A 19,721-nucleotide genomic window follows, 5' to 3' on the forward strand; every position below is an offset into this window, starting at 1 on the left:
ATCTTCTATTGCAAAGTGGTCTGGAAAGCAGACTAAAATGCAAAGTTTCTCAGTTACTACCTGGAGCTGTACCTCAACTTCCTAGCCCATAAGACTAGGCCACAAACCCACATCAGTGTGGCCCCAGAGAATCCACATTTCCCTCAGTCTTTAGCCTATTTTGTCCTTGCTCCAGATGCATTTCATTGACACTGCACAAGGCCAGAGTCAATCTATGTCGCAAGGAAGTTAATATCTGGGCTTTCATGGTCTCCATCACCAGATTCTATGCTAGAGTCAGGTTCACACAATTCATTTAAAAAAGGAGAAGTTGGCTACCCAGAGCCTCAATCAGATTTATTCTTTTCCCCAGATTACCATAAATGAGTTTCTATCTCTACAGACCACACGGGGGAAAAACAGATTTAAAATATGAGTTGAGCAAAGGAATCAGGTAGCAAATAAAGAAAGTTTCCTAGATAATGAGAATCTTTAGTCACTCAAAGGTCTCTCTGAGTTTGTGGCACATTTTATTCATATTAATTCCCTGCAGGTCTTTACATTTAGTTGACACTCAAGCTAGTTCCACTGATAAGAATTTTTGTAATTCATCTTCAGTGAGACTTCAAAACAGAAGAGGTACATCTGGGGGATATTTTAGACAAAAGGTCATGTTACTTCTTATTATTCCATTTTCAAACATGAATATTCTCTAACCCTAAATTAGACTACTACATTCTCACAGTCAGTTTGAACCATTGGGCCTCACTAGAATATTCTGGATACATATTAAGGTCATCTTAGTGTCAATTTGTTTGTAAAAGATCAAAATTTACTTCATTATACACAAACTGAAAGGAGCTAACACAGACCCAGCACATACTTTTACTCTACTTGGATTATGTTTTCCAGAGGTCCTGGGGCAGAGAGTCTGCATTTACCACATTTCATCCATTCTACAGTCACATTTTTAAAATACTTCAGTGTCACTGAAATTGGGATGCATCTTACAATCAACAGCATCTTAGACCTGATGAGATACAGTTGCTGCAAAAATGGGATGAGTAATGATTAAAATCTCCCCTACTTTCCACTCTGCCAAAAAAATCTAATTTCCATTTACTGCTTTTTAAAAATATGTATATAGGTTTGTATTTTATATTGCTCTTTTATGTTTTCCAATAGTTCTAGAGCAACCACACAATTGGACTTTTAGGATCCCCACTTTTTTTTTTTTTTAACATACAAACAAAGATTTGAGTGGGCTTTTTCAACCAGGAATGTAACCACCTCCTGAGCACACAGGTTGTATAAAGCGATGCTGATACAAATGACCAGAAAGAGATGTGTATTATTCTTTTTAATACTTAAAGTGATTATGTTTTACTGAGGCTCATATTAAAATGACCTTGCATTTACTGAGCAAGCTTCACTTGGCAAGGTGGTGGGCTGTGGGAAGGAGACGGGAGAGCACACATACACTGGGCAATCAGGCAGCCCCTTCAGGTCCTCGGTCACAGCCATAAACACTCCATGAATGGTAATTGTAGACCAAGCCATGCTATGAAAAATATTATGTGTTAAAATAAATAGAAGGTTTAAAATGCCTTCCCAACTACAGAAACTTTTGGAAAATTTCAGTCTCCTTTGTAATTAATCATGAAATCTTAAATATGAAGATTTTAAGTGAAGAATAAAATGTAAGTTTCCTCATTTGCAGTCACTCCTACACATAGTTTGCCAGTTATATTTGAAAGTTATTTAAAAAAAAATAAAATAAGGTATTTGAGGAATTAAAATATACCAGAATCAGTCACTTTAAAGTTTACTAGCCAATTTGAATTTCCAACATGCCAAACTGCAAGAGAATGTTATACTGTTTTAAACAGATATTGTTTAGGGGCGCCTGGGTGGCGCAGTCGGTTGAGCATCCGACTTCAGCCAGGTCACGATCTCACGGTCCGTGAGTTCGAGCCCTGCGTCAGGCTCTGGGCTGATGGCTCAGAGCCTGGAGCCTGTTTCCGATTCTGTGTCTCCCTCTCTCTCTCTCTGACCCTCCCCCGTTCATGCTCTGTCTCTCTCTGTCCCAAAAATAAATAAACGTTGAAAAAAAAAAATAAAAAAAAATAAACAGATATTGTTTAAACAATAAAATACATCGCTTTAATACTTATTATAGTTAAATAGATTGCCTTGCCTGAAAAGAAATTTTCTTTTAGCCTCCTGAGACAAATTTTAAACTCACTTCTTTGTTTTTGACTAGCTCAGAGAATAGATGTCACCTCTGATATAGTTCCATTTTCTAAACTGAGGGCCAAGAAACTCAGAATGAAGAAGCATCTTGCTCAAAGTAAAACGGCAATGGAAAACACCGTAAAAAGACACTACCACCAGGCCACATTATTCTAGGAGTCTCCGAAAAGAGAAGTTAATTAATGAAAGAAAGGAAATATTCACTACCACCTCCATCAGCTAATACAAACTCAGTAGCAGATACTACAAACAGACTAAGAAACAAGGTGACAAAAACAAAACATAAAGCTGTGACCACAGGTTCCTTAGAGGGGCGAGTTACGGAGGTTAGAATCAGATAAAACTAAAGAACCTAAAACCAATTTAGGGGCACCTGGGTGGCTCAGTTAGTTAAAGGTCTGACTCCAGCTCGGGTCATGATCTCATGGTTCATGAGTTTGAGCCCCGTATCAGGCTCTGTGCTGACAGCTCAGAGGCTGGAGCCTGTTTCAGATTCTGTCTCTTGCTCTCTCTCTCTCTCAAAAATAAGTAAACATTAAAAAGAATTTTTTTAATAAAAAATAAAATAAATCTTAATAAGAGGGGCGCCTGGGTGGCTCAGTTGGTTAAGTATCTGATTCCTGGTCATGATCTTACAGTTCGTGAGTCCGTGCCCTGCATCAGTCTCTGTGCTGATAGCATGGAGGCTGCTTGGGATGCTCTTTCTCTTTCCCTCTCTCTCTGCCCCTCCCATGCACATGTGCGCACGCTGTCTCTCTCAATAAAAAAACTTAGAAAAAAAACTTAATAGGAAAAGCAAAACATTAAACACAGGTTAAAATGATTTGTACAATACACTTGGAAAGACAGAGACCTGACCACCCCCTTTTCCTCCCCAAGAAAAGAAAGGTAAAATAATTGGGTATCCTTTACCACATTCTCCTTGGCTTAGTGAGATTTATTTGTTTGAATAGCAGTGTTATACTAAGAGCAGCTAAGCTGCAGACACATAATACACTTGCTATAAAAAAGAACATCTTAAAACCAAAGTGAATGGTTACACGTCTGTCAGTAGGAGTGCCCTGTCTTAGCAAGAGGATCGCCCAAGTGGGGGGAGCGAGGCTGCATCTCATAGCTTCCCTTTCCATGTCTACACAGCAGAGAGCATGATGCAGGCAATGAATAATATATGCGTTCTTTGCTCATTTTCAGCTTTTTTATTCTGCTTTGCGGTATGCTAAATTACATATTAAACATGAGATTATAATGATACTTCAATCAAGTACACTAAAGCGAAAAAACTGATTTGGAGGAATTACTTTGTCATGAAAAATTCAGTTAATGTTATCTGGCAGCCTTTTGCTCTCCCTTTCTATCGCTGCTTCTGAGCTATACTATCAGAACTGAAAACTTTGCCATTGTAGTTGAAGGAAACACTTCCCCTGGGCTTTGGAGTAGGACAGGACTACCTCTGAGAGCTCCTCCCCTGAGGCAAGGCTGAGTGGCTTGCTTATCTGCTAGTGGCCCCCTCAGCGGTGAAAGAGGGATGTTGCTACCTGCCTCAGAGGGCTGGAAGGATTCAGAGAGATGATTCGAGTAAAAGGCCTAGCACAAGAGACAGACTCAGTGAGTGTCTGCTCTCTCCTCTCCATGCAATCGTTTCATACGTTGAAGGCAATCACCCAGTGAGGGATTCTTTTCAAGCTGTCACTTGTAAGCCTCCATCAACAAGAGTCATGAGGTTGGGCCTAGAACTAAAACAAACTCACATGAAAACAACTTAAAGGGACAGTTGGCAACTGGTTGACACAAGGCAGGATGCATCCCCACTGCATATGTGAATTGAAGATTAAATGAAAGGGACAGTTGGCAACTAGTTAAGACAATACCGGTTCAGATCAGCCACTTGACTGTAGATGAGCACATAGTCAGTTTGTGTTTTCTACCAACCCAACCAGCTGCTTGAGTTCATTGCCCGATTATTTTAGCATATTGCAGATTTGTGTTAGTCCTTTAATGATCCCCAAAAGAGCAAGGCTTGCTCAGGATGACAGAAATAATTATCCTACAGTCTATGTCTTAAAAAGACTATAAACACTGTATCACCATCACAGTGGAAATCTAGTAACATTTTCACAGTTCAATAACTTGTGCCAGTCATTTTGTTCCTCAAATATTTAGCCATAAAACCTCAGTTAAGGGCATGGAACAGAGCTTTATTTATTTTTATTTTTTAAAGGGAAGCATTTAATTGTTTATTTTAATGTTTGTTTATTTTTGAGCCAGGGGAGAGAGAGACAGAAAGACACAGCATGAGCATGGAAGGGGCAGAGAGACAGGGAGACACAGAATCCTAAGCAGGCTCTAGGCTCTGAGCTGTCAGTACAGAGCCCAAGGTGGGGCTCAAACTCACGGACCGTGAGATCATGACCTGAGTCAAAGTTGGACAACTGACTGAGCCACCCAGGTGCCCCCAAGAGCTACTTTAAAAAGATATCTATGTGTTAAACAAAATAAGCCAGATAAAAAGACAAATATTCTAGGATTCTACTTTTATGAGGCATCTAGATTAAGTAAATTCATACAGCCAGAAAACAGAATAGAAGTTACCTGGGGATCTGGGTGTGGAGAGGGGAATGGGGAGTTATTACATAATGGTTACAGACTTTGTGTTTGGCATGATGTAAAGTTTTGGAAAAATATAGACGTGAGGGTTGCACAACACTGTGAATGTAATTAATGCCACTGATTTATAAACCTAAACATGGTTAGAATGATAAACTTCATGTTATGTATTTTTACCACAAAAATAAGTTTAAAAAAATATATCTAGAGTCACAGAGAACATGTGGATGTTAAAGGGGTTGCAGGAAAGTACTGGAGGGTATATGCATTTGCAAATTACTTGTTCCTTCGTTGCAATTTTAAGTTAACAAGACTGTCTCCTCAGTCTTTCCCTTTGATCATCATAATAACCTATGAGGTGGACAAGGAAGGTCCTGTTAGCTCTACTTATTTTAATGGATCAACACCCAAAGGACCTGGGATATTTTTTTAACTCTTCCTTGAGTAAAAACAAGTAAGCCACAGAAAGATGTGTTCATGTTTCCAAACTGGAACGGTTAAAGAAGACTATCTAATAAGAGACCTATGCCTAAGGTATGGTAAGTTAGGATGCTTGGGACAGACTATATGGCTGAAGGGAGAGGTTGCAAGTGGTAACTCAGGGGGGCATCAGAGGAAAAGTATGAGGGTGTCAGCACCTAAGCACATTTGGAAAGCTGAAAGCAAAAATAAATACACAGATACACAAACACAACCTATCTGGCCAGACAGAGAACAGCTAAATCATGACTTCCCTCCCTTTAAATATATATGCCTCAGCCTGTAATTGTTGCCCTTTTATGGACTTTTCCAGTTTTCTTTTCTCCTGCCTTCAAAGGCTGCTCTTTTGAACTGCAGGACACTGGATGTTCAAGAAAATGGATACTGGCCATTGAACCATCATTCCTTTATACAATCACCACATCTGAGAGAGGAAATACCTAATACAGTTTGGCCTGGGGATAATGAAAAATTATTTCAAAAAAAGTCGTTTTTTTTTTTTTTTTTTACTCATGAGCTAAGTCTGTTTCACACAGTCCACTAACCTACTTTCTGCTTTGAAGTAGGTAGTATTGGATACTCCACTCTCGTCTTCCTAGGTTGAAAGCTGTATTCCCCTCTCATCTTTCCCACTGCATCCCCAACCCATTGCAAAGTGCCCGACTCCTAACTAGGACCCCAGTAATGTTGATGGAATACATTGTTGAATTATGTTTCACCTTCTCAGAACAAAAATTGCATTCTTTTTCACATTACATAGATTGAACCTTAAAAATGTATGCACCTGTTCTATGACAACTTCAAACAAACTAGGTGAGCTTATTTCCACCCTGAAAGGCAACTGAGCTATGCAATTTAAGTGAATAATCTGGACTGTTTAAGGGTAATAGCTATAGGACTGATGCTGGGGCCCATATTATATGTCCATGCTCACTGAGGACTACTCCAATAAGATGTTCCATAATCACACAGCATACCAGAACCCTAAATCAAATCTCCCCCCAAATTTAAGTAATAGAATTGAGACCTGTTTGACTGAAAATGTACTGGCCATCAACCACCAAATTACTGTATTCAGTGTTTCTAGTTCAAAACATTTTAGAGCTGCCAAGAACACCATAAAAATAATAAAACTTTGCAGTTTATAGCACTTTCTAAAACTTTTTTATATTTAATTCATTAAACACATTACAGCAGTGGTTCTCAACCAAGAGTGATTTACTCCCCTCATAGGACATTTGGCGATGTCTGGGGACATTCTGGTTGTCACAACTGGTGGGGGAGGGATGGTGGCATGCTACTGGCACCTAGTGGGTGGAGGCCAGGGATGATGCTAGCCATCCTACAACACACAGGACAGCCCCCCACCACAAAGAATTATTCACTCAAAGATAAACAGGGCCAAGTTGAGAACTTGTGCATCAGAATAACAACTACTTGCAAGGCACATGTTGTGCTGAATGCTAAGGAAGTACTGGTGGACGAGAGATGGCTTCTGCTTGCGGGGCAGTCCAGCAAGTGATGAGAACCAGCAGGTAGCACTGATAACAGTCTGTGATAAGCGCTGTGACAGGGGTGTATACAAAAGTCCACCAAGAGCAGAAGCAACTGCTTCAACCAGGAGGTCAGGGTACTTCACCAGCAGTGACTTTCCAGCTTGAATTTGAGAGGTGACTTCATCAAGTACAAGAGAGCACTGCATACTAGCCAGAAGAAATCATATATGTAAAAGCAAGCAAGGATCAAACTGAAGGACCCTAACAACACCAGCATTGTGTACAGGGCTACCAAAGCCAGACATTAGCATGGTGTATCTCCCTGGAAGGCCAGTCTCACATGAACAGAAGGAGAAGTACAGGTAAAGTGATTTTTATGGCATCAAAAACAAATATCAAAAACACAGGTATATGGAGCAGAATAAAAATTTTGCATGATTTTTTTTAAATATCACCAGAAGTTGCTTCGTTAGACTTGTAATGCTAAGGGTTGCTCCCACCCTCAGGAATATTTTGGTGACATTAGAGCAATGGCAAATGTTCTAAAGTAATTAATTCCATGTGTCTGGAGCACAAAGAGGATGCAGGTAAAAAGGGGAAGGTGGTGGCTCCGGTGAGAAGTCAGGCTGGATGGTGTCATGTGAACAATTCTTCTAGGCTATGTTAATGCAGTCTGTACCTCTTTTGGGCAGGGCAGAGGTAGTCACTGGAGGCTTGCAGAGGAGGAAATGGCAAGTTCTCAGTGTTGGAAAAGCAGATGATGGGACAAAGGTTAAAAGGTGGTTAAGTCTAAACGAGGAAATGGCACAAAGGAGGAAGATTTCAGATATGAAGGCAGTAGAATCCACAGGATCAAACATTAGAGTGATAGAGAAGAAACTTTTCAGGCCGGGCAACCAGCGGGGGTGGAGGAGGGGGTGTGGCGGCAAGTAATGAGAATAGAAAATGGGGGTAAAAAGAGGTTTTCATGGTGGGGATAAAGGTGGTCTCAATCAAACCTCAAGACAACCCTGCAAATTATGTGAAATATGCATAGATAACAATCATGCCCAGTTTACAAATGAATTCAGTGAGGTCCTCAAGGCAGGTGGGCTTGCCTGGGGTCACACACCCAGCAAAAATAAATGAATGGGGAGATGGCAGCTAGGGCTCTCAGCTGCCAGTCTAGGTTCTTTCCACTCATGCTGTCTCTCTAGCCACATATTACAGTGATAACTAAACTTGATAATCATGATAGATCAGTGATGGCCAAATTTCCATTGGCTCTAACAGCCCTGGATAAAATTCTGAATTGGTGATATTAAGTTAGGAGCTTGTCTACTTCCAAGTAAAGCCCATTTTGACTTCCATATAAATCCAAGAAACAATTAACTGTGACTGTAAAATTCAGGACAAATGAATTATTTTTCCTAACTCTTCTTTATCCAATATCTGTATATGATCAGAATAACTTCAAATTTTTATTTTTATAACTACATAAGCAATCACACTGGAATAAATGAAAATCCTAGCAATAAGTGTTAGCACCTGGATACAAACCTACAGGTAGGTACTGAAGTGGCCTGTGTGAAAGCTGTAAACACAAGATTAAGTACATAACTGATGGTCAAGAAATACCAGTGTTCCTTTCTACCTAGCTACCTACTACTCAGATACATACCTTCTTGAATATTTGGGGGGAAAGAGATTAATAGCATCTCAGAGGATTTAAATTCTAAAACATGCTCCACAAAAAACATGAAAAATATTCAGTTCACACCAACAATATCATGTCTCAATAATAATGGCTGATACTGGGGGTGCCTGGGTGGCTCAGTCGGCTAAGCATCTAACTCTTGATTTCAGCTCAGGTCATGATCTCACAATTCATGGGATCGAGCCCCATGTCAGACTCCCCACTGACAGCACAGAGCCTGCTTGGGATCTTTTCTCTCCTTCTCTCCTTGCTCTTCCCCCACTCACTCACTCTCTCTCACTCAAAATAAATAAACTTAAACAATTTTTTTTAAATAATAGCTGATACTGTTTATGCAACATCATTGTATGCCAGACACCAGGCCAAGAATTTATGTGATTTATCTCATTTACTCCTCATTATATGACTTAGAACTATTACTATCCTGGTTTTACTTACAAAGAAACAGGCTTGTAAAAGTGAGGTCATAGAGGCCTGTAAACCAGGACATGAATCCAGATCTAACTGATTCCAGAATGCATGCTCTTAACCAGCAGGCTTCCTGCTTCCCCCCAAAGACTCTATTATCCGAGAACACAGATCAGGGCACATCAAGTTTCTACATTCTTGTCACCTTCCCTTGAACTTGACAGACATGTAATTAGTCCATTGTCTTAAATCAAGTGTAGCAACTCACACAGGAAATGGATTTCCATTCATAGCTTTAAACAATGTCAACCCGAGTTCATTTCACAGCAGTCCTAAGCCGCTGACCATAGCTACCAAAATATTACCGCATCATTAAAAAAGTGGGTCCCTTGCCCATGAACACAAATGGAAAAGGCAGCCCTTTCCCACTCTGTTCCTTCCTTTGATCTTGTCTATCTCTTATTTTTGTGGCTTTAGCTTCTCATCGCTTCACTAAAAATGGAGTACCTCTTTTTCTCATGATATATTTTCATGTGGCAGAATCACAGCAGAAACTATACAAATGTATGTGATGTAAAGATCATCTTTCTTTGCTAGCCAGGGGAAATGCTCAAAAACTAAACAAAAAAAATTAAGATGGGTCTGACATAGTTGACTCACTCCATTGACTAAGTAAAAAAATGAATGGTCTGGAGCCTGAACCTTGGGAGGGGAGGTCTGGATTAGGATCTCAACTTGCCACTTAGCCTACTGAGGAAGCCTGGGAAGGCAAAGTGCTTCTCTGAGTCTTGGTTTCCTGATCGATAAAGTGGAGACACTGATACCTACCTCCTGTGATACACGTGAGAAGTTAAAGACTGTGAATGTGAAATGTTTTCATGTATGCCCATTACATCAAAGCTCTCGGGAAGTGATAACTTCTACTCTATAACAAAAAAACAAAAACAAAAACAAAAACAAACACCACAACCTCCATGTTTTTTCCACCTAGAGTGCAGAGTAACTATAATAAAAGATAGAGGACAGCTGTCTGAGCAGGCGTGCCCCTCTTGCGAGAAAGTCCACCAGTGGCTTTCTTCGTTTCCCAGAACCCCACCTGGATATACTGACCTGGGAGAGAGGGCATTCTTTGGCTAATGTGCTCTGGTTCATCTCTTTGAGCAGTTCCTTTAAGGCATTGCGGACTGTGGCATGATTCCACTGCTCCGCAGGCAAATCTTCCAACTTCGAACAACTGGGAAACAGAGCAAGAATGAACACCACGCAGACCTCAACAAAGGGCCCTGGCTGCAGGGGGTTCTGAGTGTGGCAGTTGCTCCTGGGTCCTGTGCCGGCAGTAGGAAAAGTGCTAAAGATCAGGGTCCCGTGTGGGCCCTACATGAGGGAAGGAGAGCAAAACTGCTTTTCTAGGACTTGCACAAAGCCCCACTCGGTCTATCTAAGAAAAACAGTCACTTCAGATATGAAGAACTGTTAACGATTTAAAATATGGCTTTTCCAATCTGTTGATGGGAATGGCATGGCAATGTGATTACAAACTTCCACAATACAAGTTCAGTTATTGGACGTCCCTAACGTTAAATGTAAACAAATGTTCCTTTCAATTCAAAGCGTGAAGGCCCACTCTTCACTCTCATTGAACGATTCAGAGATGTTGCTTTCCTAACCAAAAAATAACTTTTAAGATAGGACACTAAAGCATTCCTAGGCAAGGATGGGGATGTTGGGTCCCCATTAAAGTACAGATTCTCCAAAATGAGCAAATTCAAAACCCTTACACTAAAGGACAACATCCCTTAAACCATATGACTTATAGGCACTTTACAATACAAGACTCTGCAGAGAACCTCTAGATTCTTTAGAGGCATAACTTGCTCTGGATGCTATACCTGAAAAAATAAAATCACTTCCAGAACCTCTGCAGGCCGCAGACTGTGCTTCTTCGAGGCAGCCACCAGAAAGGGAAGAAAAAGATGCCTAGTGCCAGCACCTTCCTGGGAAGCCTGCTACACTAGCGCAGAAGTCAGCCCTCGAAACACAAACCCAAAAACAGCAGAAGTGTTTATTCTTCAAATTGTATGTGCTAAGTGTTTAAACAGAGAACCCATTAAATTAGGGGCTGTGGAAAGTTCCCCTTTAAGGGCCACAGATTTTTAATGATTTATCAAGCTTCCCCTAGGTTACCACTTCACTGCTTCTGAAAACAAAACATAAAACAGTTGGAATGTGGACTATAAAGATGCCTGGTGAAGGGTCCCTCCTCTCTCTCCTTTTTTTCTCATTTCATCCAGTGTCTAGAAATCAACAAAGACAGGACGTGCTAATCTCTGCAGTGACTCTCTGAGTGACGGAGCAGCTCCACGAGTGCGGAAGGGCAGATGTTCAGAGACACCCACCTTTGTAATTGGATTTTCAACGTCACAACATGATAGACATCTTGCAGCATGTCGGCCACTGTTGCGTCGGGGGCATCTGTCACATAGCTGAGGGGGAGAGGGTTCCACCTCCCCAGCTTGATTATTCCTGCAAAGAGAAGAAAAACATAATAAACACATTTCTGCTATTTATTAAACCTTCTCATTGTTTGTTCAATGTTAAGAAGGTCATTCGATAGTCAACATTCAAGGCCCATTCAGAGATATTTTACAACCCAGTGCAATAACCTATTTCTTTCTGGTCGACAACTGAGTTAACTATACAGGAAGATGAGAATGAAAGGATTGAGGTTTAATCATGGACAATCAGTTCTTTTATGTTTTCCTGTTTCTTAAATTACTTAGAAAACCATACGGATACTTCCTTCCCCCAAAGTCTTGTTTCACATTCTAACTTAAGACTGATGCTAAATATACCGGACTGCTGATTTCATAGACAAAAAAAAAAAAAAAAAAGCAAGCCTTAAGTAAATATAAGATTTGGTTTTGAATTGTACAAGAAAATTCCTGTGTGTGGGCTCAGCACACACACAGTCACATCCTGACTGTGGTGTGATCCCCAGTGCAAACAGCATTTGGAGCTGATGAACCAGTTAGAGTTCACTTCCAGATTCGTGTTTCACCAGGCAGAGGGGTTATTTTCCAATAGCACAATGACTGACCACAGATCAGAAATAGCAGAGATGCCTTCAGCTTCCTTTTTTTTTTTTTTTTTTTTATTTTTATTTTATTCCTCTGCTCTTTTTAGAGTGACAATGGTTACCATTTCCCTGTGGGTTTCCTGCTGCATATGGTAAACATGCATGACAATGGAGAGAGAATAAAAATCCTGGTCAAACTTACACTATATAGAGCAGTGATTTTAGGAATACCCTTGTGACAAGAAGATTCTTCCGATAGCTTCAGCAACACGTGGTGAAAATGCTAACTTAGTCATAAGATGGACGCATCTTATCTGGTCCATATATCTGTGTCCATAGGGCACATATAACATTGATGAAGAAAAATAAAGAAAAGATCAAGAAAAACCCATTTCACAAACACAGAGGGACAAAAATTTTATTTGTATGCTGTGAAAAGCCCAAAGGTCCCCAAGGTGTCAGAAATTGTCATACATACATTCCACTAAAACAGTTGTTTTGGTGAAAGAAAAGAAATAGAAATTTTTGACAATACAGGTGGGTCCAACTACAGTGTTCTTTCAAAATATTTTTTATCATCAAAGACAGAGAACACCTGTATACCCAAGTGAACTTTTAAAAGCTTCGCGAAATAATGTTTTATAGCTCTGGGGTAAAATTCCAATAATAGGAAATGAACTTTCTGGTCAGGGCGTGTCCTGTCCAAGATGAAATCAATGAATGCGCAATGCTTGACATAATGCTTGAAAACAGGGAATAAACAGAACAAAAATATTAAAATGATGCACTGTTTCAGTATTAAGATTTAACAATCTGGTGCTGAATATGCTGCAGTATAAATAGTGCCTGGACTCAGATCCAATAAAGTAACACAGCTCTCATTCATAGTACCGTATGTCTCCAGTTCTGGCTCCTTAAGTCACATTTCACTTGCCAAGAAAAGCTGTTTTCTTGTGGGGATAGTTTTCCTAACATTCTCTCTCATGACAATGAAAAGTGCACAGCAACGCAGCATAAAGCAGTCTCGTGAAATGAACATCCAGGGCTCACTGGACAAGCACCCATCAGAGGCTGGGTCTGCTTCCTGGCTTCCTTTACTCTTTCTGACATTTGAAAATACTAAAAAAGATAACACGCAACATGGCTAACATATTTCCTTTTTAAAAAATCACTACATTATTTTAAATCCCTTTCAAAAAATCATTATCAAGATAGCCCATGAGTTGAGTATAAATTGACCATGGTCTAAAGACACAGTATTTTGTCATAAGCAACTAGAGGGGAGAAGAATGAAGTCAGCAATTGTGCCCTATGATAGACATGACAAGTGGAGGAAGCCGATTTTGTGGGTATTTTGGTGACTAAGAAGACAAAGGTAACATGAAGCAAATGACTCCGGAAGTTGTCATTGTGCAGTGCACAACTCTAGGGGAGGTTCACCCATTCTGCAGTGTGTATGTCACTGCTCACTCCTTTTTCTTGTTGAGTAGTATTCCACGGGAAAAATATGCCATAATCAAGTCAGACACAACAGAATATATCTGTAAGATTTAATTTATATAAAAATACAAGAACAGGCAAGACTACAGGACTAACCTATGGGATTGAAGTCAGAAAGCGGTTACCTCTGGACAGCAGGGGCAACTGACTGGAAAGAAACATAAAGGGATTTTCTTGGTTTGGCTGGTGGTTGCATGGGTATAAAAATTGTCAAATTCATCAAATGCAACGCTTAATATGCATACATTTCACTGTATGTAAATTGTACTTCAATACAAAAAAGGGTATTGGGGGAGGGCTCTCTGCAGGATATGATAGACAAATCACTCTCATGGAAATTAGGTAATCTAATCTCCATTTAGGTAAATTCTACCTCCCCCCTGCCCCCCACCTTGATGAGCCGGAAGAAGACTTGTCTGGGCTGGAATGAGGCACACACAGGTGTCTTTGCAACACTTAATACCTCCACAGAGAGCAGCTGCTACAGGTTGGTTTCTGCATCTTGAAAGAGAGCTGTTGAGGCATGCTACATTCAGGCAATGGGAAGTGGCACGTGCTCCTTTCTCAACCATATTAACTCACCTGCATGGTCCCAGAAGTCACGTTCTTTGCTCTACTATCTACCAGGGTCGGTGCATGCAAGGTCTGCTGAGACAGCCATGTCCAGAAGGCTGCTCTCCTTGGAGTACCTCTTTTTAATAAGCCTTCCCCCCAAACAGGCGCTTTGTCTGATGCATTAACCCTCTTTGGAAATACATTCCTTAGATACAGTCTTCCTTCCCCAATATAAAATAGATAAAAATATTACTTGGGCTAGAAGTCAAATGTTAATTGAGGAAATCAAACTGGGAAGCAGTATAACAGTGACTAAGAATGCAGGCTTCCAAGTGAAATTGCCTCGGTTCACACTCTGACTCTTCCACGTGCGATGTAACCTCAGAAAGTTACTTAAATTTCTCCATACCTCAAGCCTCTCTATATAAAATGGAACAACAGAAGTAGTGGCCACTTTGGAATATTGTGAAGATTGAATGAAAAGCCCTGACTTAGTACAGAGCCTAGATATAATTAATCTCAACAATTGGCTGTTTACAGTAATTATTTAGACATTTTTAATGCTTCTTTAAAAAAAGACATTGTCAACTTATTTTTACAAATGTTGACTCAAAGTTCTTTTTTTTAATGATTTCATTCTTATCTTTTAATCTTTAATTGGGTCATAGGCCTGTGAAAGACGCTCATTATTTTTTAATGTTATTTATTTATTTTTAGAGAGACAGAGTGTGAGCAGGGGAGGGGCAGCGAAAGGGAGAGAGAGAGAGAGAGAGAGAGAGAGAGAGAGAATCCCAAGCAGGCTCTGCACTGCCAGCACTGAGCCTGACTCGGGGCTCCAACTCACAAACCATGAGATCATGACCTGAGCCAAAATCAACAGCCAGACGCTTAATCAGCTGAGCCACCCAGGCACTCCAAAGGCCCTCATTATTTTAAATCAAAAAGGGAGACTGCATATGAATTATGTCTCTCCCCTCCTGTCCTATCTTATTCCACCCCTCCTCCCCTCCCTACTCATTTCTTCCATCCTTGCTCTTCAGTGCCTCCTTTCCTTCCACCCATAAGTAGGTTCAGATCTCCCCTACTTTAAAAGTAACAAAAACATTACAACAATCTCTTTCCCTTCAGTCTCTCATTTTTTGCACCACCAGATACATCGGAAGTGCATCTCCAATTCTCCATCGGACCTTCACCGCTAGATATCTATTTTCAAAACTCCAAGGGAAATGAAGTTCAGAAGGGTTGCATTACCATGGGTGGTATCACCAGGTAATAACTAAAACCAGATTCACTTCAAATACCATGCTCTCACTCTTCTTAGAATCCTGTAAATCACAATGGTTCAGGTATGAGGCACAGAAAAGACTGGAAAACAGCCTGGTTCCAACTTTGGAAGGCCTCGAATGCCTGACTCAGTAACACACTGTGTAGATCAGAGGTCAGGAGCAAGTCCTAGAGTTGGTGCAGGCTCCTTTGCCTGGTAGCTATGAGACTTTGAGGAAGTGTAGTCTCTCCAAGTCTCTGCATTATCTGTAAAATGGGGATAAAACACTGTCTGCCCTTGAGGGATGCCACAAGGCTTTAAATGAGAATGAGAATTTAGCACTGGGGATTGACCCACAGTGAATGATTAGTAAATATTCGGGGAAAATAGATCTTCGGGAGTTCTTCAGTGTACATGTAACACGACCAAAGCAAAGTGATAGGAAGATTAACCTATAGTGAGTGCAGGTGGATTAAAAGAAGACACCATTCTAAGAAGGGAAAAGAGCTGAAAAGTCCAGACAAGTGTGTCTAAATATAACCACTAGCAGCCTCTTCCTAGCTCCCCCCCACTGGGATACAGACCCCACTGACTGTTACAGTGCAGCAAAGGAGCATGAGGAAGAAAGAACAAGCCATGTACCTGCTGGGGAGATCTGACTTGCAGTGTTGGAGAAAAACTGCATAACTGTAAGTATACGAATAGAATTGTCAAACCTCATCCTTTATGATTAGGTTTTACAATCTCTATCCGAAAAGTGAGAAAAACTAATGATTCAATTAGATAGTGGTATATGCATGCGGGGCACCAGCGTGCGTATACACACACACACACACACACACACACACACACACACACACACACCCCTCAAGCCCAGCCAGGCATATAGTAAATGCTCAATAAATGACAGTTCCCATTTTTTCCCCCGAATACATTTCACACTCAATCGGAGTATGGATCCCCAACATTCACTTCAGGAAATCATACACATTCTTCAAATTCTCCTTGAAAATAATTCCAACCCTGATCAACCAAGCCTTTTGTCTACATAGCATTGCAGGAAATATTCTTGGTCAATCTGTGTATCTTATAAAGAACTTACTTCATCACAATACCCTTTTATGTTACTTTACAGTTTGTGAAGTATTTTTTTTTTCAAAGCATTAGTTCATTTTCATGAGGACAGCAAAGGGTTAGTGTTATACCTGGATGTGAGCTGAAGAGTAACTTTTCAAGCACATCAGTGGATGACAGCCAGGACTAGGTCTGGGCTTCATCTGACAAGTTTTCTAGCTACTGGACCAAAAACCTTTCTTCTCAGCTCTGCTTATGTGCCAATGTTCAAACATATGATGGGCCTCTGAAGAGCCTGGTCAATGGTTCATCCACAGTCACACATCAGACAGGGACTTGATATTTAATGTAAGAGCAACGAGCGGACAGGTGACAAGCACAGAAGACTGAAAAGGCAGCTACACTTGAGACTTCTCTAGAAGAAAACGATCTCCCACAACAGTGCCATTTCAGAGACACCATTTCCCAAGTCTGTCTTTCCTATTTCCAAGGAATTTATCATCTGCAAACATTTGCAAAATACCTGGTGCTGAGGACTATTACAGATGCAGTTTCAAGGTCTTTGAGTCACAAATTACGGGACTTTATTTGGGGTTTTAAATTCATAAAAATGTTAATGTGACTGAATCGAGCACAATATAATAAATAAAATTGTTTCTATCCAGACAAGTCTGCTCGCTAAAATACAAAGGATCTACACACTCTTTGTACAATGCCTTTAGACCAAATGACAAAATTCAATTGTAGGTAAATTCCTATTACTGACATAAAATTAGGTTGGAAATGGAGGCAATTTTTGTCTAAAATTAAAAAGATGCAGTAGTGGAAACCAGTTTTTTTTTACTCTCCCGATGGAGTATTCTGCCAGAGTCAAAGAGTTGACCTATCACAAAAAGAAATCTCAAGAATGCTCTTTGTGTTCACATTTGTTATTTTCATCAATTTGTAACCTATCTCACAGAATCTACGTATCCTTCTCAGTGGAAGCATACTCCATATCACTGGTACTATTTGCCTCTAACTCTATGAAAAGAAGAATGGTGATTGATACACGGTACAGTTCATCAATATTTGATTCAAGTTTTCAGAAAGTCAGCCACTTCCGGGCATAAAATAAAATGTAGTGATAATACAATATAATCAATCAAATAGAAAATTTGTACTAAGCACAAATCATCCATTCATTCAACAAATTTTTCTTTTGTTTCCCCAGCACAATTCACTATGATGCAAAGACAGCCCTTATACACACTATCCCTGTAATTACGGAGCTCACGATTGAGTAGAAAAGCTTATTACCACTATATATATAGCTAAGTGAAACCACTCTTAAATTAAACCAAAGAGATAGCTTTTACTCCCCGTGCCTCAAAAATGAGAAATATTTACTTCACGAGGGCCTGCGACAGATTGCCCGGAAAGAACATGAGGTTAATTCTCGTGGTTTGCCATGGCACGTAGATGGTGCTGATAAAACAGTTATACAATGGGGGTACTCTAGAATAAAGCCCACAAGTCAATCTATGAGACAGATACACGAAGCCAGCACGATATCAGCAGTATTCTTATAAAACAGCCCAATAAATAATTTTCTTGTATTCTAGGTGCATTTTAACATTAAAGGAAAGTGAAAATTCAGCATGGGAAAAAAACGAGACATTAGCTTTAATATCTAAAAGCTGGGGCTTATATACCTCATAACTCCCTGCAAGAGATCTCAGCAAAGGAGCATCAATAAAAACCCCAACCTCAGAGCTAAGCCTTGGGGCTTCTGATTCACAGTATTATTTCCACAATACACTAACTGCTGATGGAGCCCCTTGTAAAAACGGGAGAACTCATGACGTTGATTGCATCAGTTTATCCTCCTCGGTGGCCGTGTCCCTGTGGTACAGCATATAATTTTCTGTTGTTCAGCTATGCTTTGTTAAAGAAATTAAAAACTGTCTGTGCCATATAATAAGAACATAGAATTATTTATCCATAAATCAGTTCACACGAAATCACTACCCAGCAGTATATAATAACTCAGCCTGGGTTTCTAACCTGGGCCTGACAGTGGTATATCATCAAATTGTAACAGCATGAAGGCATAAATTGTAGTTATTATTGTTAAACCTGTGGTGGGAATGACTTCTCAATGAGGAAAGAAAAAAAAAGGCAAAACAAAGATGGTCTCTGAAGTGTCCACGTCTTCTTTTGTAATGCATGGCTTAGCTATTACCCCAATAAAATTTACTGGAACTTTTCTACACCTTCTGCTTAGCTTTTAAAGACTATCTGTATTTCCAATGTTTTGCGTTGGGGTAAAAGTAAATGGAAAATGAAATAGCATTCCTCTGGCATTCTACATTATTTCAGGTACCATTATAACTTACACGAATTAATGAAACCTCAAAACATACTTGTCTGGGAACCTACAATACACTTAATCCCGTGTTTGTAATAACACAAAAGAAATCAACAGACAAAAATAAATAATTCAACAATTCAGGATAAATGTTGAAGCCATATTGTTACATAAATTTATCTAAAAATCAATAGATACACACATGCACATGCACACACACATGCTGAAAGCTCTACCTGGAGCAATTCAGGCATTATTGACAAACACAAACAAGGTGGGGTTTTTTATTCTTTAAGAACATTAATTTTTATTCTTTTATTCTTTTTTTTTTTTTTTTTAAGTTTATTTATCTATTCTGAGATAGAGAGAGAGCGTGTGATCAGGGGAGGGGTTGAGAGAGGGGAAGAGAGAGAGAATCCTAAGCAGACTCAGCACTGTTATCATGGTACCCTTTATGGGGCCCAAACCCATGAACCTGTGAGATCATGACCTGAGACAAAAATCAAGAGTCAGACCCTTAACCAACTGAGCCACCCAGGTGCCCCTAACTTTTATTCTTAAATCATACCTGTATCTTTCAGGAGACATTATTATCAGGAACATTATTAGCACTAAACTCTGAAATATGGGGTGCCTGGCTGGCTCAGTGGGTAGAGCATGAGACTTTTGATCTCAGGGTCATGAGTTCAAGTACCATGTTGGGGGTAAAATTTACTTTAAAAAAAAAAAAACAAACAAACCCTGAAATATGAATTCAGAGCACTTTCTCAATAGACTATAGAGATATATAGCTGTCTACCAATCTTTTCTGGAGCTGATCACCTCCTTCTGCTACAGAAACATTCTACTTAAAAAATATATACAGTACCATTTGGTGCCTTGTAATTCTATACATGGTTTTTACATTTCACAGCATAAAGATTTTGTCTCCTGTAATAGATGCTGCTTCACATTTGGGAAACGTTATGTTATAACCCTAACTTTTA

At 39.9% G+C, this 19,721-nt stretch overlaps 1 protein-coding gene across 3 annotated transcripts in view; it reads right to left on the minus strand.

The window, feature by feature from the left end:
• Positions 1-19,721, minus strand: part of SATB2 (SATB homeobox 2) — a 195,840-nt gene that overhangs the window by 101,370 nt on the left and 74,749 nt on the right. For all 3 annotated transcript variants that reach the window (XM_045480639.1, XM_045480638.1, XM_045480641.1), the window contains 2 exons: positions 11,313-11,439; positions 10,027-10,150 (listed from right to left, as the gene is read on the minus strand). In XM_045480639.1, the coding sequence (XP_045336595.1) occupies positions 10,027-10,150; positions 11,313-11,439 (251 nt within the window). The remainder of the gene's footprint in view (positions 1-10,026; positions 10,151-11,312; positions 11,440-19,721) is intronic.

The sequence above is a fragment of the Leopardus geoffroyi genome, chromosome C1 (assembly GCF_018350155.1).
Source record: "Leopardus geoffroyi isolate Oge1 chromosome C1, O.geoffroyi_Oge1_pat1.0, whole genome shotgun sequence".
NCBI classification, from domain to species: Eukaryota; Metazoa; Chordata; class Mammalia; order Carnivora; family Felidae; genus Leopardus; species Leopardus geoffroyi.